At 43.8% G+C, this 21896-nt stretch overlaps 1 protein-coding gene across 3 annotated transcripts in view; it reads right to left on the minus strand.

Moving 5' to 3' along the window:
* Positions 1-19164, minus strand: part of LOC133211068 (phagosome assembly factor 1-like) — a 53909-nt gene extending 34745 nt beyond the window's left edge. For 2 of the 3 annotated variants that reach the window (XM_061351139.1, XM_061351137.1), the window contains exons 1-3: positions 19019-19098; positions 18654-18791; positions 10550-10632 (exon numbers count right to left, since the gene is read on the minus strand). In XM_061351139.1, coding sequence (XP_061207123.1) covers positions 10550-10632; positions 18654-18717 — 147 coding nt within the window. In that variant the 5' untranslated portion in view covers positions 18718-18791; positions 19019-19098. Of the gene's footprint in view, positions 1-10549; positions 10633-18653; positions 18792-19018 lie in introns of all 3 variants that reach the window. The other variant, XM_061351138.1, reaches the window with a different exon arrangement.
* Between the last annotated feature and the right edge of the window lie 2732 nt (positions 19165-21896).

Below are 21896 nucleotides of genomic sequence, written 5' to 3' on the forward strand. Positions count from 1 at the left end.
GGTAGACACCTCAGAACGGAGCCTTGTGAGCCCAAAAGACACTGTGCAGTGCAAGTAAGGTAACAGCCAACAGGTCTGGAAGAGGGTTAGGATGGGGAATCAATTAAGAAGAAATGGTCATCCTGAAGCTCTTTCAGCATATCCTCTCAGTGAGAGGGGTAGAATATGACGGTAATCTGTTAAAAAGACTATTGCTCTGGAGTAAAGAAAAAGAGCTGACCAAGGGGGTTAATGAAGCTTTTGATCTCGGGACTTGGAAAAAAATTGGGGCATGCATGTGGGATGAAGTTACTTGTGGGTCTAAGGAGGCAAAGTCTCTTGTTGTCCCCTGGCTACTACTGAAAGAGACTCTAGCTGCAATGAAGGCTGAGAAACAGGTGGAAAAATCTGCTTTTACAGCTCTCTCTGACTCACCTTCACAACAGCAGGGCTCGGCACCTACACTAGATTCAGCACCTGGCGCTACAGCCATGGTAGTGTAGTCTGTTTCGGGCATAAAACATTCTGGCCAAAAACCGGTGTGCCGTAAGGTACAAATGTTTGAGGACTCTGCGCCTTTCCCCTGTCCTGTGTCGACAACGCCTTTATCGGGGGTAGCTCCAGCTGATACTTGGGAGCTGGTAGCGGCTACTGAGCAACCGAAACAAACTGATGTTAACCCTTTTCGTGCTGCTACTATCCCTAAACTTAATCTCCAAGATTTTCTGCTGGGGTGGGAGTCTCCTAAGGAGGAGAGTGTAACTCCAAATAAAAACCCACCTCTGCCACCTACACCACCTCTTGCATCACTCCCACAGGAGCAGCAGAATGAGTGGGACTGGGGACACTGGACAAAATCCTTAGATAAACAATTGCAGGACTTGCGAGACCGTCTGGACAAACTGGGGGAGGAGAGGGAGCAAGCCCCAGAAAAAACAGAAAAACGGAAAAAACAGATAAGATCAGTCCTTATGATGTGCCGTTACCACTGACTCCTACATCTAATAAAGTTAATCCGAGTGCCATGTGATGGCGAGGCTGCATTCAGGGTTATTATAAATACTCAGGGACAGCCTGTCTGGATTCCTATGGACTGGAAAGCTATGAAAGAAATTAAGGGAGCAATTATTCAATATGGGTTGTCTTCCCCATATACACAGCAAATGTTATCTGCTTTCTTTTCTAGTACTGTTCTAACTCCAAATGATTGTCTTAGAGTGGCTGCAATTTTATTAACTCCTTCACAGCTCCTACATTTTAAAAGTGGGTTTCAGGAGCTTGCTGCAAGGGCTGCAGATGAGAATTCAGAGTGTAATCCTCATCACCCTTTGCACGGTGTTTCATCTGAAATGTTATTGGGAAAGGGACAATTTCACCCTGATGGAGTACAAGCTCATATGAAAATTGAAGTTTTACAGCAAGCACAGCAATTGGCTTTAGCTGCTCTGAAAGCTGTGCTGGAAGCAGGAAAACCTAATCCTTCATATACATCAGTAAAGCAGGGACCTACTGAACCATATATGCAATTTATTGACAGATTGACAGAGGCTATTGAAAAGAATATTGATCTGGCATCTAATGCTAAAGAATCGATGCTTATGTCTCTGGCTATGGAAAATGCTAACCCAGCTTGTAAGTGTATTTTGCAGGTTTTACCAAAATCCGCTGGTCTTCAAGAAATGATGGATGCATGTTCTAAAGTGGACACAGCAGAGGAAAAGGCTGGATACATGGCTACTGCCTTCGCCGCTGCTGTTAAACCCCTTCTACAAGGACAGGGTGATCATGGGGGTACTAAAGGTATGAGATGTTGTAATTGTGGATGGATGGGACATTTTAAAAAGAAACAGTGTACTGTAAAGAAAATTAGTTCAGCAACCCGTCCCCCCTCTCAGGGTGGTGTTACTGGTTTTTCAGATAAATGTATTAAATGTGACAAATTTGGACACAAGACAATTGAATGTCATTGCTTTGCAACCTGGCTTGCCTAGCCCTTCAATGATACCTCAGGGTTGGGATTTAATAGTAATTGATTTAAAAGACTGTTTTTTCACAATTCCTCTACACCCAAGCAATTGTGAAAAATTTGCTTTCTCTGTCCCAGCAATTAACAAAGGAGAGCCTGCTAAGAGATATGAATGGGTTGTTTTACCTCAAGGTATGAAAAATTCTCCTGTTGTCTACTGTATGTTGCCTGAGTATTGCAACCGATCCGACAAAAACTGCAAAAATGTGTAATCTATCACTATATGGATGATATCCTAATTGCAGGCAAGGATTTAAACAAGGACCATCTGCTCTGCCTGCTACAATCAGAATTAGTGAAAGCAGGACTGGTAATTGCACCAGACAGGGTGCAATGTTAAGCCCCTTGGAAATATCTGGGGTGGATCATTTCCAGAACTGAAATTAGGCCTCAAAAAGTTAAAATTACCACACAGATAAAAACCTTGTCTGACGTGCAGAAATTGATGGGTGATATCCAATGGGTCCGCCCTTTGTGTGGAATCACAAATGATGATCTGACTGATCTCATGCCCCTTTCAAAGGGTAAGTCAAAGGCAAAACAAAAATAAAAGAGTTCCATCAAAAGCTCAGTATGAGGCCTTAGATCTCATTATGACAAAAATCACTACCTCTTATGCTTCTCAATGAAATCCAGATTTACAGGTTATTCTGTTTATTGTCAACAGTATTATCCATTTAGTCTACTAGCACAGTGTTCTCACAGGAGAATGGATAATTGGTACATAAATCCTGAAAGATACAGCAAGGCCATGAGAGGCCCAAGGAAGCCTAAATAAGCAAGATAAGAAGAAGCTGGAATTCACTGAGTTATGAGAACTGTGGACTGTTGGCAAGCTTTCGAGGTCAAGTTCTCACACCTGTGCTTAACCCATTATATGTTAGTCACTAAGGGTCTTCAAGACATGTATCCAATCATAATATGCCAAATCACTGTAAGTTCATGTGAGAAATAGTATATAAGGAGTTAAGGTTTTGCAATAAACGGCTTCTGTCTGACCATATTGATCTCTGACTGGGTCCATATATTTTCTGCGGCAAATGAGGGCACTACAAGTACTTTTGAGTGGGTGGGAAGAAAAACACAAGAAAAAACAACGTCTGAGGAAAGGCTTGATAACTGCAAATAGCAAATAGCTTCTGATCTATTTTGGCATATTTTCTAATAGAAGAAGAGTTTCAAGGGCACACATTTAGTCTGTGTGACTTAATACACAAAATAGAACCTCAAGTATGAAAGATGATGCTGGGAAGCAACAAGAGAGTCCTTCCTCAAGGAAGGAACATAGATATGTGGTTACACCGCTAATCTACATAAAGCTGGAAAAAACAGCTATCACTGAACAATCCTGTCAACACAAATCCAGAGGCTTAGGAAAAGATATAAAAAAAAATAAATAAAAAACCAATTAAATACCCCACTTAAATTGACCAAAAAGGAGACAAAATTCTATAGTCAAAAAAAGCTTTTCTGGCACAGTTTGGGTATCCCATATATGTCAAGTTTAAAAGAGAGCAGTGGGCAGATCTAATTGCATTTAATCGTAATATAAATTTTTAAAAGGAAACGCTTGCCACTGGAGTTCCAGGATCAGAAATTCAGTGCTATACATGCAACAACTTTAAATAACATTTGATCAATATGCTCAAAGGTATTTTTTTAGAACGCAAAGAGGAAAGACTTCAAGACTGTTTAGGTATAGTCTAACTACATAAAAGTTGTGCATGGCAAAGTTTAAATAAAGCTTTGAATCTTCTAAGGTCTGCAGCAGCAGCTCTTTGTGCTCAGCTGCTAACGAAGTGCATGGTATTCTTCATGCAGGTGAGAATATAGTCAGACAGTCAACTGCAGTCCTCAGTGGCATGTGGAAAAAATTGCACTGGTATAAGAAACTAAATCAGAATAATATACAGGGAAAAAAAACATCAGCAGCACAACTATTCTACAAAGTTAAGAACGATTATTTTGTTGGAAATGCGCGCAGCATGGGAAATAATCAGGAGGAGCTAGAAACCTGTGTTAAGTCCGGAGATTATGACCTGGTGGCAATTACAGAGACGTGGTGGGACAGCTCACATGACTGGAATATAGTCATGGAGGGCTATGTTCTTTTCAGGAAAGACAGGCCAGCCAGGCGGGGTGGTGGGGTTGCTCTTTATGTGCGAGAGCAGCTACAATGCGTTGAGTTCTGTCCGGGGACAGATGATGAGCGAGTTGAGAGTCTGTGGGTGAGAATTAAGGGGCAGGCTGGCAGGGGCGATACTGTTGTGGGGGTCTGTTACAGGCCACCGGATCAGGGTGAGGAAGTTGATGAGGCCTTCTACAGGCAGCTGAGAGCGGCCTCACAGTCACAGGCCGTGGTCATTGTGGGGGATTTTAACTTCCCTGATGTTTGCTGGAAGGACTACTCGGCAACCCATCCACAGGCCAGGAGGTTCCTCCAGTGTATAGATGATAACTTCCTCATGCAAATGGTGGACGAGCCAACCAGGAGAGGTGCGCTGCTGGATCTCATCCTCACTAACAAGGAGGGTCTGTTTGAAGGAGTGAACGTTGAGGGCTGCCTTGGTTGCAGCGACCACGAGATGGTGGAATTCAGGATCTTGTGTGGTAGGGTCAGTAGAATAGCAAGTAGAATCGCAACCCTGGACTTTAGCAGGGCAAACTTTGGCCTCTTCAAGCAATTGCTAGGGGAAATCCCATGGGCTAGGCTGCTTGAAGGTAAAGGGGCCCAAGATAGTTGGTTGACGTTCAAGGACTGCTTTTTCCAAGCTCAAGATCAGAGCATCCCGACACGTAGGAAGTCAAGGAAGAGGGTCAGGAGACCTGCGTGGCTAAATAGGGAATTGCTGGGTATGCTCAAGTGGAAGAGGAGAGTTTACAGGTCATGGAAGGAAGGGCTGGCCACTTGGGAGGAATATAAGGCTGCTGCTAGAGGATGTAGGAAGGCAGCTAGGATGACTAAGGCCTCCTTGGAATTAAAGCTGGCGAGAGGGGTCAAGGACAGCAGAAAGAGCTTTTTCAAATACATGGCAGATAAAACTAACACCAGAGGCAATGTAGGCCCACTGATGAACGGGACGGGTGCCCTGGTGACAGAAGATACAGAGATGGCAGAGTTACTGAATGCCTTCTTTGTCTCTGTCTACTCTGCCAGAGGCAGTCCTGAAGAGCCCTGTACTGCTGAGACCTCAGATGAAGATAGGTCAACGGAGCGGTCTGCCTTAGTCGATGAGGAATGGGTTAGAGACCAGTTGAGCAATCTGGACATCCATAAATCCATGGGTCCAGATGGGATGCACCCGCGGGTGCTGAGGGAACTGGCGGAGGTCATTGCTAGACCGCTCTCCATCATCTTTACCAAGTCTTGGGAAACGGGAGAGGTGCCTGAGGACTGGCGGAAAGCAAATGTCACTCCTGTCTTCAAAAGATCCTTGCAGCTAAATTGAGGAAGTGTGGTCTGGATGATCGGGTAGTGAGGTGGACTGTGAACTGGCTGAAGGAGAGAAGCCAGAGAGTTGTAGTCTATGGGGCGGAGTCTAGTTGGAGGCCTGTATCTAGTGGAGTGCCTCAAGGGTCGGTACTGGGACCAGTATTATTTAATATATTCATCAATGATTTAGATGAGGGAACTGAGTGTACTATCAGCAAGTTTGCTGATGACACTATGCTGGGAGGAGTGGCCGACACGCCAGAAAGCTGTGCTGCCATCCAGCGAGACCTGGACAGGCTGGAGAGTTGGGCGGGGAATAACTTGATGAAATATAACAAGGGAAAGTGTAGAGTCCTGCATCTGGGCAGGAACAACCCCAGGTTCCAGTACAGATTGGGGAACGACCTGTTAGAGAGCAGTGTAGGGGAGAGGGACCTGGGGGTCCTGGTGGACGACAGGGTGACCATGAGCCGACACTGTGCCCTTGTGGCCAAGAAGGCCAATGGCATCCTGGGGTGTATTAGAAGGGGGGTGGTTAGTAGGTCGAGGGAGGTCCTCCTTCCCCTCTACTCTGCCCTGGTGAGACCTCATCTGGAATATTGTGTCCAGTTCTGGGCCCCTCAGTTTAAGAAGGACAGGGACCTGCTGGAGAGAGTCCAGCGCAGGGCAACTAAGATGATTAAGGGAGTGGAGCATCTCCCTTATGAGGAAAGACTGAGGGAGCTGGGTGTCTATAGTTTGGAGAAGAGGAGACTGAGGGGTGACCTTATTAGTGTATATAAATATATAAAGGGGGAGTGTCACGAGGATGGAGCCAGGCTCTTCTTAGTGGCAAGCAATGATAGGACAAGGGGCAATGGGTACAAACTGGAACACAAGAGGTTCCACTTAAACTTGAGAAGAAACTTCTTCTCAGTGAGGGTGACGGAACACTGGAACAGGCTGCCCAGGAGGGTGGAGTCTCCTTCTCTGGAGACATTCAAAACCCGCCTGGACACGTTCCTGTGTAACCTTATCTAGGTGTTCCTGCTCCGGCAGGGGGATTGGACTAGATGATCTTTTGAGGTCCCTTCCAATCTCTAACATACTGTGATACTGTGATACTGTGATACTATGCAGATGCTGAAAACATCGTTACACTTACTACAGTTTGCAGAGAAAAACTCTAACACCCCCCTCAAATAGAATAAAAAATGCAATGTACATGGTCAAGCACAATGCAGCTTTCCAAGAGGCAATAAAAAGCCACACAGCAGTATACCTTGCTTTTTAGCACTGAACCACTAATCCTTCTGTGATTCTACAAACCTGAGAGGATCAGAAATCTCATCATTAACCTAAACAAACCTAGAGATAATTCTGAAATGCACTGTGGTAAGAAAACCTAAAAAACTCCAAAGCATACAAACACCAAGGAATACATTTACTGCCAGAAAGATGCTCCCATAGAATCAACTAGGCTGATCATCAAGGCCAACCATTACCCCAGGACTGCCAAGACCACCACTAAACCATGTCACTGAAGGCCTCATCTACACAGCTTTTGAACACTTCCAAGGACGGCGATTCTACCTTCCCTGGTAAGCCTGTTCCAATACCTGATCACCCTATCTGTGAAGAATTTTTTCCTAATATCCAGTCTAAACCTCCCCTGGCACAGCTTGAGGCCATTTCCTCTTGTACTATCACTTGTTACTTGGGAGAAAAGACCAATCCCCACCTCACTACAACCTCCTTTCAGGTAGGTGTAGAGAGCAATAAGGTCCCCCGAGCCTTCTCTTCTCCAGGCTAAACAACCCCAGTTCCTTCAGCTGTTCCTCATAAGACTTATACTCCAGACCCTTCACCAGCTTTGTTACCCTTCCCTGGACCCATTCCAGCACCTCAATGTCTTTCTTGTAGTGAAGGACCCAGAGCTGAGCACAATACTCAAGGTGCAGTCTCACCAGTGCCAAGCACAGGGGGATGATCGCTTCCTTGGCCCAGCTGGCTATGCTGTTTCTGATAGAGGTCAGGTTGCTGATGGCCTTCTTGGCTGCCTGGGCACAAGCTGGTTTGTGTTCAGCTCCATCAGTCAGCACCCCCAGGTCTTTTTCCACCAAGCAGCTTTCCAGCCACTCTTCCCCAAGCCTGGAGCATGAGGTTGTTGTGGCCCAAATGCAGGATGTGGCACTTTGCGTTGGTGAACCTCATACCACTGGCCACACCCCATCAATACAGCCTGTCCAGATCCATCTGCAGAGCCTTCCTATCCTTGGCCCTCCTTTTATTACTAGTTGTCCTGGGTTCAGCAGTAGCAGTCATTTTTTCTCCTTCTTAGTAGTTCGTGCAGTGCTGTGATTTTTACTTTCAGCCTGGGAACAGTGCTGATAACACCAATGTTTTTAGTTGCTGCTTAGTAACATTTAGTCTGACCAAGGACTTTGTGAGTCTCATGCTCTGCCTGCTCTGCCAGGGAGGAGGGGAAATCAGGAGGAAGCAGAGACAGGACACCTGACTCAAACTAGCGAAAGAGGTATTCCATACCACAGCACATCATTCCCAGTATATAAAATGGGGGCAATTACCCAGAAGGGCTAGATCACTGCTCGGGTCAGGCTGGGTATTGGTCGGCGGGTGGTGAGCAGCTGTATTCTCTTCCCTTGTTATTTCACTTATCATTATTATTATTGGTGGTACCAGTAGTGGTTTATGTTATACCTTAGTTACTGGACTGTTCTTATCTCAACCCATGGGAGTTACATTCTTTTGATTCTCCTCCCCATCCCTCCAGGAGCAGGGGAAGGAAGGCAGGGGGAGTGATCGAACAGCTGCATGGTTTCTGAGTGACAGGATGGACTTAAACCGTAACAGTTCTTTTTGGTGCCCAGTGTGGGGCACAAAGGGTTAAGATAACAACAGATCTGACTGGAGTGTGTCTAATCGTATTTGTGATAAGCATTTATTGTTTTGGATTAATAGTCACTCCTCACAATGTTGATTTATTGGATCTCAAAATTGTTGCTCTTGATCTCGGAGTTTCAGCATGTTGTACCTTGCTTACAGCCGGTATTTGCTGTGATAGTGTTTATCGGCTGGGCACCTTGCGCTAAGGTTCTTGTTTCACTGTACTTTATGGTCATGACTTGTAATACAATGGAATCATTGATCATGAAACTGATCTGGCTTGTGTTCCCAGTGTGGTCACCATCTCTATACCTTGGGAGGCATATAATGGAAGCATATAGCAATTACACATATTTTTTCTCCTCCTTGGGTGGTCAGCCTATGAGGGAAACATTCACACACACCCTAGTGACAAGTACAGCAGATACTCAAACGACATATACTACAACAGATAACGCAGCAACTCCAAGCACAGCAGCTACACGCCAACCCCAGCGACAAGTACAACAGGTACTCAAACTCCAACTGCAGGAGACAGCACAGCTACTCCAGGTCCAAGCACAGCCACTACACCAGCCCTAGTGACAAGTACAGCAGCATCATTTGAGAGCTCTGAAGGTTTTGAATGGACTTTGAGTACCCTTGAGACCTCCCTGCTGATTGTGATGGGGATCACCATATTGGTACACATACAGAGTGTGTTTTATTCACGGCCATTTCATCTGATCTCAAAAGTTAAATGGAGTCGTGTTTGGGTCTTGTCTAGGATTAGATGACAATATAGGAGGACCAAGAGATTTTCCCCAAGGCTGGACAATCATGATTGGCAGGGTGTGTGGGACAGTATGGGCAAATATGTAGTCCATTGGGCCCCTCCAGTGCTTTGAAAGCATCGGAGATGGAAGGCAGCTGTATGGAACCCCCAACGAAAAGTTGCAGAAACTGCTGAAAGGGAGGGTGAATTATTTTGAGCGTGGTAGACCCCTGACACCTCAGGCCATCAGGGCAGAGATGCAACCTGGAAGGGCTAGATCACTGCTCGGGTCAGGCTGGGTATTGGTTGGCGAGTGGTGAGCAGTTGTATTCTCTTCCCTTGTTATTTCCCTTACCGTTATTATTGGTGGTAGCAGTAGTGGGTTGTGTTATACCTTAGTTACTAGACTTCTTATCTCAACCCGTGGGAGTTACATTCTTTCAATTTTCCTCCCCATCCCTCTGGGAGCAGGGGGAGGAAGGGGGGGAGTGAGTGAACAGCTGCGTGGTTTCTGGGTTGCCAGCTGGGCTTAAATCACAACACTAGTAGATTTGAAAAAGTACTTTATTAAATACAAGGAACTAGTTTTTCAATTTGCAATTCAGTCATCATAAAACCCATAAATCTACATAATGTGAAGCAAAAAAGGGTAATTCAATTACATTAACTATGTACCCAGCATTAAACACCAGAGTCTAGCTTGTTCCTTAGCCACTCAGCATTCACTGCAAACACATGGGCCTCAATCAGTCTTTTAGTACAAGCTTTGGCTTTTTCCTGATTCAAAAAAAAATCAGTAATCTACAACACATGAATATCTTCTGATTGATATTCATTTTACATAATACACATTTAGAAAGTCACAATCCTCCTTTGTCCCATCTCTTCCATTTCCTTCATTTTATTTCATCTAGCAGGAAAGTTTCACTTCTAGTCCCCTTTCTGATGGAAGTCAAACTTACTAGGAACTTAATATTTAGTTATGAAGAACAATTAAAACATCTATAACTGGTTTAAATTACTGCATTCACTTTCTGCAGATCCAGAGAGAAAGTATGGAAGCCTTTTCAGGGGATTCCTCACCACTGATGAAAACAAAAAGTAGCAAGTGATTCGGTACTTTAAAAACACTGCAATTCTTGACAATGATAATATCAAAAGACTAGAATTAAATTATCCAGATAACTACAGAACATTTTCCTTCTTAAAGGAAATCAATACTACCCCACCACTGCACATACAAGACTTATACTGTTAAATCACTGCACTATGCTGAGGATTATTACACTTAACATGAAACTTCTAAAAGCTACCTCTGATGTGGTGGCAGTAATTGGGTAACTCAATTTCAAATAGGTCCATGATTCATACAATATGTATGCTAGCATAACACCATATCAGTGTACACTCCAATGCCTTAATTCTGCAACACAAGGAGGTGAGTGACCCAGCCAGACCATGCACTACTCACCTGCTCACTGTAGAGAACCTGGATGTTTTTGATAACGCGACAGTGTTTCTGAAGGATTGCTACAGCCTGAGCCAACGGCATTCCTGCGAATAAAACCAGTTGGATTTTCTCAGTTCCAAGACCAGCTAACAGTTCTTTTTAACAGAAAGGTTACAGATGAGGTAATAGCTGCCATCAACAAAGACAACATTACAACAGAAAGGTATGCAACTAACAAATAAGCCTGCCTGACTCTATCAGCACAGACCTGTTTCTTCAAACAGAAGTATCATTATTTGCCTACCAGTTTGTAAGGCATATATAAAAGTATCTCTAGCCACAAAATTAAACAGCAAAGCCCAGGTAGAAAAAGCACAGATCTTTATGCATGAAATTTTCTAATTTTTGGGGTCAACAAACCAGTAACTGATAAACAAACTGCACTAGAACTGTCTAGAACACTCCATTACACATTCAATAGGCTACCAGACCACATTATATGGCAGATCCTCTAATAAGCTTGACTAAGTACTGCGTAGTCCTAGAGGACAAATACAAATACTAAAGCAGAATAATGATTCCCCTTAGACCTAACAGGCCACATTAGCTGCTGATACAGCTACATTCATGTCAAGGAAGGAACTTTATCTTCTCAGTTTACTAAACAATTTGGTTCAATTGAAGTAATACACTTGATAGTCATTCACCCTCTAACACAATTTCAAAAGCTATTTTTCGGTAGGTTTTTTTTGTTTTGTTGGGTTTTTTTTTTTACTTGATTTTTTTTTTTTGGGGTGTGATTTCCCTTTAGTGTGTATCTTATCTTTACAGCTATAATTTTTTGAAAGTGGAATAAAACAGCTGATTGTGCAGAAAGAATAGCTCCATACCATTTGTCCTGGGTTCAGCTGCAGCAGTCATGTTTCTCCTTCCTAGTAGTGCAGTACAGTGTTTTTTACTTTAGTCTGAGAACAGTGCTGGTAACACACCAGCATTTTTAGTTGTTGCTAAGTAATGTTTACCCCAGTCAAGGACTTTTCAGTCTCATGCTCTGCCAATGAGGAGGGGCACAGGAAGCCGGGAGAAATTAGAGACAGGATACCCAACCCAAACTACCCAAAGGAGTATTTCATAACACAGCACATCATGCCCTTTATAGAAACTGCGGGGAGCTAACCGAAAGGGGTAGACCACTGCTTGGGTCAGGCCGAGTATCAGTCAGCAAGTAGTGAGCAATTATATTCTCTCCCCTTGTTATTTCACTTATCATCATTATTATTAGTGGGAATATCAGTAGTTTTGTATCATACCTTCGTTACTGGACTGTTCTTATCTCAACCTGTGGAATTCACATTCTTTCGATTCTCCTCCCCATCCTGCTGGGGGGGAGTGAGCAAGCAGCTGTGTGGTTCCGAGTTACCAACTAAGCTTAAACCACAACGCCATCTCATCGTTTATCGCACTTAAATTCTCTGCTGCTTTTCCTAATCAAACCTGAGTGTGTTCCTGGATTCAAAGCAGGCCTTTATAAAGAGTGGTTATGAGCTCATAATTGTGAAGTTTTATTTCCCTAATAATCATAGAATAGTTAGGGTTGGAAAGGACCTTAAGATCATCTAGTTCCAACCCCCATGCCATGGGCAGGGACACCTCACACTGAACCATGTCACCCAAGGCTGTCCAATCGCTTCAAGTCAATTTAGACTGGTTATCTGACATTTTATTACATTCCTTGCCCTGCTCTTCTTTATTTCTAGTTTTTAAACATTAAGAAAGATGCCTTGATTAGGTAAAATTTACCATGAGAACTATACATTTATTGAGGTAACAATTCAAGCATTTGAATTTTTAGTTATCAGCTCTACCTCTCAAACTCAGACTGTACATCATGTTCCAAAGCAGCTTTCAAACATTATCCACAGTACCAAAATTAGAAAGTTCCCTTTCTCTCTCCATATATAAATACATGCCTGTCATACCCATACCTTGCAGCTTTTTCGCAATTATGAAATAAAACTTTAGCAAAACAGGGTTATAGATAAGAGCTACAGTAATTAAACTTGAAAATACTATATACAACTGTTCCTATCAGATTTTTTTCACATGAGCAGAGAAGCAACTTCTTTTTGCAGCTAGAAATTATACACCAGAAAAAGATAGGCTGAGAATGCTGGGGCTGCTCAGCCTGGAGAAGGCTGCGTGGAAACCTCATAGCAGCTTTCCAGTATCTGAAGGGGGCCTATAAGGATGCTGGGGAGGGACTCTTCAGCTTTCCAGTATCTGAAGGGGGCCTATAAGGATGCTGGGGAGGGACTCTTCATTAGAGACTGTAGTGATAGAACAAGGGGTAAGGGGTTAAAACTTAAACAGGGGAAATTTAGATTAGATATAAGGAGGAAGCTCTTTACTATAAGGGTGGTGAGGTACTGGAATGGGTTGCCCAAAGAAGTTGTGAATGCTCCATCCCTGGCAATGTTCAAGGCCAGGTTGGACAGAGCCTTGGGTGACACGGTTTAGTGTGAGGTGTCCCTGCCCATGGCAGAGTGGTTGGATCTAGATGATCTTAAGTTCCTTTCCAACCCTAACTACTCTATGATTCTATATAATATCAAAGAGAATAGTTATTAGCTTAATAACAGTAATAAAATTAAAATGCACAGAGCCACACAGTAAAGCAGCACTGTTTCCTATTACCTAGAAAATAGAAGTTGCCTTGTAGTCTCAGCAGCTGAGTTTTAAAGAGATAGTTATTATGTATTAGATAATATTTTCAAAATGGAACAGAAACATAAAGAACAGCAGGAGGCCAAAATCAAAATCGCTGTTGTGAAAGCTTCACGTTTCTTAACCCAGTAAGTGCTATGATTAAAAAAAGAAAAGTAACAGTAATTTAAAAGCATAAAAACCATTTTCAAAGTCAGTATTTCTACGAGACTTGCAAGAACATGAGCTCTTTAAAAAAAAAAAAAATCTTTGGTAGGTAAGTGTGCAAACAGATGGCTCATGTGACTCTCAGAGCTTTCTCAAGCTGCAAGCAAATGGACATGGACTGATTTTGTTCAGTGTTCAGCAACTGAGAATCAAGATTTTGCCACACAGCTGCTTAGCAAAGCTGCAATGAGGAGCTTAAGTTCTCCAAGAACATTTCACAGAACCTAAAACATGGAGGAGCCAGTATCCTCCCTTTGCCTCGATCAGCAGAGAGCCAAAGGAAGAGTAAAGAAACTGAGTTATTTTTCTCCACCCTTCTTACTCACACACATACACACAACACGCCTTTTCCTCAACATTCATCAGCCCCTGCAGTCAAGAAGGAAAACAATTTTTTTTTCCCCCTGCTCACCAGGCAGGGGGGCACAGGGATGCAGTTTCCAGCACATCAGACAGTCAACAAAACTGAGCCATAGCAAATAATACCCACAAAGATCAGTTCTAGGATTCTCTCATTGGAGACTTTTCCCTTTTCTAAATGCTGGGGTGCCACAAGTGGCAAAGACACACCTCTCACATGCACTGGTCATGAACAGCAAGGCTTGAAACATTAGTCTATGCTAAGACTAAGTGCCTTGAAGGGGAGGGGGGTAGAAGAGTGAATAAAGACTAAAAGAGAAGACAAGAAAAATCTAAAAAAAGATGAATTATAACATGTTATATAAAAAGTGAAATTTAGTGGGAAGAATATAAAAAGCAAGAAAAATGCAAGTATACCTTAGAAGTCATACAGAACTTGAACACTAATACAGCTATAGGCACTATAGAAGTATTTGTTTTCTTTTAAAACAGCAGGAATGTAGCCCAAGAGGTACAGTGACACACGTACCTAACTGAAAACAAAACTCAGCCTTGCTTGAATTTTTTATGCTCTGATGCCGTATACTCAACACCAGAGCCAGAAACAGAATCAAAAAAACTCATGTAAAAAAATTTCCTGGCATTTCCCCTCAGTTATCTCCATTGTGGACACAATACTGGAAGCCAGAGTCAGCAGCAGTTCAGGAATACTGCCAGTAGCTTTCTTAAGAGCAGATCTAAGCAAATCACAAGTGGAATATTGCTGGCAGCCACAGCCCCATTTACACCAGCACTTCCAGCCTCCTTACCATCAACACAGCTCAAACAGCTTTATCAACAGGGACAATTTTCATACATCACAAGACAAAATCAAATATCTTAATACCTAGTCAACCTCCTGCTCTGTACCAGCAGGACATGCTAATTAGACACATAACATGGTGGCTATGTTTACTCCAAGAATTACAGCTGAGTTTCCTCCCTCTCACATCTATGTATGCATGTGTGGGTACACACAAAGAAACAGTGTGTAATTTTAACCATGAGACTGCATTAACAGGCTTTGGGGATTAAAACAAAACAAAAACAAAAAAAAAAAAACAAACACACCCCAAGATCATTTTCTCTCTTCCCTTTTATAATTCTTATAAGGAGAATGGGGGGAAACCAGTATTTATGAAGATTGTCTCAGTATATAATTTGTGATTGCATTTCTTTTCAGGTAACATAGGCACTAAAGAATCATAAAAGTTCTCACAGAACCAAGAGCGCACAGTAGAATCATAGAATAGTTAGGGTTGGAAAGGACCTTAAGATCAAGTTCCAACCCCCCTGCCATGGGCAGGGACACCTCGCTCTAAACCATATTACCCAAGGCCTCATCCAACCTGGCCTTGAACACTGCCAGGGATGGAACATTCACAACCTCCTTGGGCAACCTATTCCAGGGCCTCACCACCCTAACAGGAAAGAATTTCCTCCTTATACCCAACCTAAACTTCCCCTGTTTAAGTTTTAACCCATTACCCCTTGTCCTGTCACTACAGTCCCTAATGATGAGTCTATCCCCAGCATCCCTATATGCCCCCTTTAGATACTGGAAGGCTGCTATGAGGTCTCCACTCAGCCTTCTCTTCTCCAGGCTGAACAGCCCCAACTTTCTCAGCCTGTCTACATATGGGAGGTGCTCCAGTCCCCTGATCATTCTCGTGGCCCTCCTCTGGACTTGTTCCAACAGATCCATGTCCTTTTTATGTTGAGGACACCAGAACTGTACACAATACTCCAAGTGAGGTCTCATGAGAGCAGAGTAAAGGGGCAGGATCACCTCCTTTGACCTGCTGGTCACACTCCTTTTGATGCAGCCCAGGATACGGTTGGCTTTCTGGGCTGCAAGCACACACTGCCGGCTCATGTTCATTTTCTCATCGACCAGCACCCCCAAGTCCTTCTCCGCAGGGCTGCTCTGAATCTCTTCTCTGCCCAGCCTGTAGCTGTGCCTGGGATTGCTCCGATCCAGGTGTAGGACCTTGCACTTGGCATGGTTAAACTTCATGAGGTTGGCATCAGCCCACCTCACAAGCGCGTCAAGGTCCCTCTGGATGGCATTCCTTCCCTCCAGCGTATCAACCGAACCACACAGCTTGGTGTCATCGGCGAACTTGCTGAGGGTGCACTCAATCCCACTGTCCATGCCAGTGATGAAGATGTTAAACAAGACCAGTCCCAACACTGATCCCTGAGGGACACCACTCATTACTGGTCTCCAGCCGGACACTGAGCCATTGACCACAACTCTGTGTGCGGCCATCCAGCCAGCTCTTTATCCACCGAGTGGTCCATTCATCAAATTGATGTCTCTCCAATTTAGAGACAAGAATGTCGTGTGGGACAGTGTCGAACACTTTACACAAATCCAGGTAGATGACATCAATAGTAACATGCTAGCAGTATCAAGAGATCACTGAGATTTCAAAGGGTGGGACCTGAGGTACTATAATTATCTTCCAAAAGCACTTCTTAACCTCCCTATAACCATCAAGTTGTACTTGACTTGGAAGTCACAGCAGCATAAACAGCCCTCTGTGTTCAATGGGGTCCATATAAACTATCTCAGATCACATGACCACACCTTTGGTGCAACCCAAGCTTGTGGCAGCAGTGTAGCAGTGATTTTAAGGAAGAATCCGTCTCCCTGATGTCACAGGTGACAACAGCAGCATCGTAAGTCTTGCCAAACACAGGCAGCTGACATACAGAACCCTGCTTGCATAAGCCAAGCTACTACCACCATTAATTGTGATCTAGACAAAGCAACAGCAAAGTCGGAAAACCAGAAGAGTCCAATGCTGGTATCTCAATCAATCACTCTGAAAATGCAACAGCTATGGAAACATGCAACAGTGTGGAAAAATATTTACCAATTTGTAAAAACGAAATAGAAATGGGCAAATCTAGGTTAGAAATGGTCAGAAATTGTTTAGAAATAGCCAGAAATGGCTTAAAACTTTCTAGAAATGGTCAAAACTGGGTTAGAAATGGCCAAGACTGGGTTTAGAAATAGCCAACAATGCCTTCAAACAGGTTAGGAGGAGGTAAAAATGGGTTAGAAATAGCAAAAAATGGCTTAAAACGAGCTAGAAATGGGCAAAACAGGGTTACAAATAGTCAAGGAAGTGTTAACAAAGAATAGAGGTATGCCAAAATGGGTTAAAAATTAGCAAAACAGACTTAAAATGTTTTAGTAATGTCAAAACTGGGTTGGAAATGGCCAAAAATGGCTTTGAAAGTTTTAGACAGAGGACAAAATTGGATAGAAATGTCAAAAAAGTTTAGAAATAGCCAATTCATGGCTTCAAACAGCTTAGAGGCAAGTAAAAATGGGTTACAAATATTTACAAATCTGTAAAAACAAATTAGAAATGGGCAAATCTTTGTTAGAAATGGCCAGAAATTGTTTAGAAATAGCCAGAAATAGCTTAAAACTCTCTAGAAATGGTCAAAACTGGGTTTAGAAATGGCCAAGACTGGGTTTAGAAACAGCCAACAAGGCTAACAAAGGTTCGAAAGAGGTGCAAATGGGTGAGAAATAGTAACAATGGCTTAAAACGAGTTAGAAATGGGCAAAACAGGGTTACAAATAGTCAAGCAAGTCTTAACAAAGATTGGAGGTAAGCCAAAATGGGTTAAAAATTGCCAAAAATGGCTTAAAATGTTTTTGTAATGTCAAACCTGGGTTGGAAATGGCCAAAAATGGAGTCCAAAGGTTTAGAAAGACGACAAAATTGGATAGAAATGGCAAAAAAAAATTAGAAATAGCCAATTCATGGCTTCAAACAGCTTAGAGGCAAGTAAAAATGGGTTACAAATATTTACAAATTTGTAAAAACGAATTAGAAATGGGCAAATATAGGTTAGAAATGGCCAGATATTGTTTAGAAATAGGCAGAAATGGCCTAAAACTTTCTAGAAATGGGCAAAACTGGGTTAGAAATGACCAAGACTGGGTTTAGAAATAGGACCATCTTAATATCCTTTCCAACCCTAACTATTCTATGATTGTATGGAGTTTTAAGAACTACCACTATCTGCTTAAAAACATGGGTCATCTGAAGAACCCTCAGAGTTTCAACTGCACATTTAAGTGGCCTGGGATGAGCACCAGCCAAATTTCCAACAGCTACGGAAAAGTTCTTCCTCACCACAGTAAAGAGAGCAATAACTGGTAGAGAAGGGCCTCTCGCACACATGAAAAACACACATTATTGGTGGGGAGAAATACCGGTTATCTAACATAGAGAAAAGCTCTCAAAACTTTACCTTCTCTAATGTATTGTTGCAATTCAGCAACAACACAAAGAAATTGTAAAACTCAACTCATTTATGAAGGATTTGTACAGAAAAAGCACAGTATTTAAGTATTATCACAGCTGAAGATGCTGGATATCACTTGACATATCAATACATGTGACAATCAATAAATGCATGCCTCATCTTTTAGAAGTCATTTATAAAATTGCTAGTCCAAGATGGCAAGGTAAGACAAAACAAAGAAAAAAAAACAAAACAAAGAAGAAAAAAAAAACTAAGAAGAAAACAAAGAAGCACAGGCACTGATGAACAAAGCACAACACGTTGTACAAAACCTGAAGATGAGACTTAAAATTCTTAAAGTTTATAAATTAGTATTTTTAGTGATAGAGCAGGCAAGCCTTAACTCTTTCTCTCTTTCACTCTTACAACTCCCTGAAAGCAGTAACAGAAACCTTACAGGTCATGAGGAGACCCGAACCAACCCCTCATCCCCACGGAGACGGAGGGGGAACATACTTACCCAAGGTGAACTCCCATTGCTCATTCCCCAGAGACCGCTCGGGCACCACCTCCAGATCTAGCATTGGCTCAGGTAGCGCAGAGGCCGCAGGCTGGCACCGCAGATTACCCGGTCGCTGTGCCGGACCTCTGAGGGAAGCTGGACGGAAGAAAATTCGATGGCAGCCTGCGCCCTGACCCCACAGCGAAGCCCCTGACACAGAGTGGAGCAAGGAGCGCGGGCACGGCCGTCACAGCAACCAGCCCCCCCAACCCCGCCGCCTCACGGCCCCACTCGCTGCGCGCCCGCCCTGCCAGGGCCGGGCACAGAGCGCGGGCAACCGCTGCTCCTCCGGCCAGGATTAAAAAAAAAAAAAAAAGCCTCACCGGGGGAAAAGGAACCGCTGGCCCCAGACGTACCGGCAGGACGCAGCAGAGAAGATCACAATACACAACCCTACCTCACTTGCGGCTGCTGAAAAACTGCCTTGCAGCTGCCGTCAGGCGAGCCCTCGCATGGGGAGGGGAGAGGGCGTGGCCAAGGGAGAGTACGCCCCGCCCACCAGCCGTGGTTGAAGGGGAAACAGAGGTTCGAATCCCGCTGAAGGACAGTCAGGGTTGTCTTGCAGGTGGTGGGTGCAGCCCCACTAGCACCCCCTGTCCTTGTCACCAGACCCACAACACCAGCCCTGATTACACTCTGCCACAGCCCGCCACGTTACACTAGGGCCTTGAGAGCATGCACAAGCACTGAGATCGTTCAGTAAACACAGTGAGGAAGACCACTGGCAAACACCAGAGACCCCCACTCAGCAAGAAAGCACATGCTTAATTAGGATGCAGATATTATAATTAGTTCCTGGAAACTGTGTGAATATGCATGAGTATGCTAAATATGTAGCTGCTGCTGGCAAGTAACAGGTGCGCTCACCTTTGCGAAGCTATTCGCATGTGCGCCCAGTGCTGCAATAAAGAATGCTGCTTTCTAAAACTCCAAATTGAGTCTTAGAAAGTTTCTCTGACTTTTATGGTAACACTACTACCACCAATAGTAATAATGATAAGGGAAATAACAAGGGGAAAGAATATTAAAAAAGGGGAAAAGGAAAAGAAAACAATAAACACAAGTGATGCACAATACAATTGCTCACCACCCCCTGACCGATATCCAGCCCAACCAGAGCAGCAATCTGGGCCATCCAGGTAACTCCCTCCATTTATATACTGGACATGACATGCTGTGGTATGGAATATCCCTTTGGCTAGTTTGGGTCAGGTGTCCTGTGTCTACTTCCTCCCAGATTCTTGTGCCCCTCCACACTGGCAGAGCATGAGACTGAAAAGTCCTTGATAAGGGTAAGCATTACTTAGCAAGAACTAAAAAGATCAGTGTATTATCAGCATTGTTCTCAGACTAAAGTCAAATACACAGCACTGCACCAGCTATTAGGAAGGAGAAAAATAACTGCTACAGCTGAACCCAGAACAGGAGGCCATGAGGATAAGGAAGCTGGAGAAAATTGGGGCTGTTCAACCTGGAGAAGAGAAGCTCTGTGGAGACCTCATAGCAGCCTTCTAGTATCTGAAAGGGGCCTACAGGGATGCAGGAAAGGGACTCTTCATCAGGGACTGTAGCAATAGGACAAGTAGTAATGGGTTTAAATTTAAACAGAGGAGATGTAGGTTAGATATAAGGAAGAAATTATTTGCTGAGAGAGTGGTGAGGCACTGGAACAGGTTGCCCAAGGAATTTGTGAATGGTCTGTCCCTGGCAGTGTTCAAGACCAGGTTGGATGGGGCTTGGAGCAACCTGGTCTAGTGGAAGGTGTCCCTGCCCATGGCAGGGGGGTTGAAACTAGATGACCTTAAGGCCCTTTACAACTCAAACCATTCTGTGATTCTATCAAAATCCCACCACAGCATCCTGAAGGAGAGCAAGCACAGTCGCAGCTAGAGACAGAGCACCTCCTTGCACCCATGCCTACCACAAAGCCCAAACCCTCTGCCTCCCTAGGTGCAGGAGAATATCCCCCCATGCACCTACAACATTCTCCCTGGACTCTCAGAGGGGCTGGTTCCCTTTCAGATTGCAATTCTCATTCCACCAATAAAGGGGAAAATAAATACATAAATTAACGAGTCATTAGAAGGTGGAAAACTCACACAAGGTTTCATTTGTATAGTGGCTGCAGCACCAAAGACAAGCAGCTTGAAGGTTGCTTTTGAGCCCCTTGTTTTAAATGCAGCAGAAGGATGGTTTACACAGGGGACCATCAGAGGCTAGAAACCTGCTGAAATCACATCTCTCTCTCCTGGCTTTCTCCTCTCCTGGAGAGATCATCCCAGGCAAGATCCAGCTCCTGAGTTGGTTTGGAAGGTTTTCTTGCACAGCTGAGACAGTGGTTATGATAAACCCCAGTTCCCCCCATTGCCTACTGTGCTCCAAAGACAGCAAGCTGCCTGGAAGCACTGGCATGGTTTTCCCTTTGGACACCTTTGTGCTGGAGGTTGTGTCCAGGGGCCAAGAACAGCCAGTATCCCTCCCATACCCCCCACTGACACCAGGCCAGATGGTATTTTTCAAGGCAGATAGGGTAAAGCACCATTATTTCAGCAGCCATTTGGCACAGGCAAAAACATACAAAAAAAATATATCCTTTTCACTCTCCAGATTACAGAACAATTCTTAGAAAATACCAGATTTTGGTCCCAGGGCTCAGGAAGCAATACACAGCTTTTTGAAGCTTATATTAATTTTAAGGACTGGTTCAGTTCTTAACATCTCACAGCATCACAGACTGGTTTGGGCTGAAAGGGATTTTAAAGCTCATCTAGATCCAACCCCCTGTGCCACAGGCAGGGACATCTTGCACTGGACCAGGTTGCTCCAAGCCCCATCCAACCTGGTCTTGAACACTGCCAGGGATAAGGCATCCCTGGGATAGCTTTTACTTCACTCTATGTGTGTTCACATGAACTGTACAAAACGTCATAATATTCTATTTATGCCATGCAAATAAATGAACAACATAATTATTTCAGACTGAAGGAATGGCAACAGTGTATCCATCCAGGTTCCTGATACCAAAGGCTTGCAATGGCATCACAGCTTGGGGTGGGCTCAGCAGTTGCAGGCAATTACTGGGTTTTGACTTGACATTTCCAAATTCCACACACCTGTGGGGTTATGTTAGCAGAAAAGAGCCAGGCTTTGTGATCCAGCCAAACAAAAAGGCGGGGGGGGAGGAGAAGAAGCCAAAGCAAC

The sequence above is a fragment of the Neopsephotus bourkii genome, unplaced genomic scaffold, assembly GCF_033783945.1.
Source record: "Neopsephotus bourkii isolate Nb327-2 ecotype Australia unplaced genomic scaffold, CSIRO-AGI_Nbou_v1 NB_558, whole genome shotgun sequence".
In the NCBI taxonomy this organism is placed as follows: Eukaryota; Metazoa; Chordata; class Aves; order Psittaciformes; family Psittacidae; genus Neopsephotus; species Neopsephotus bourkii.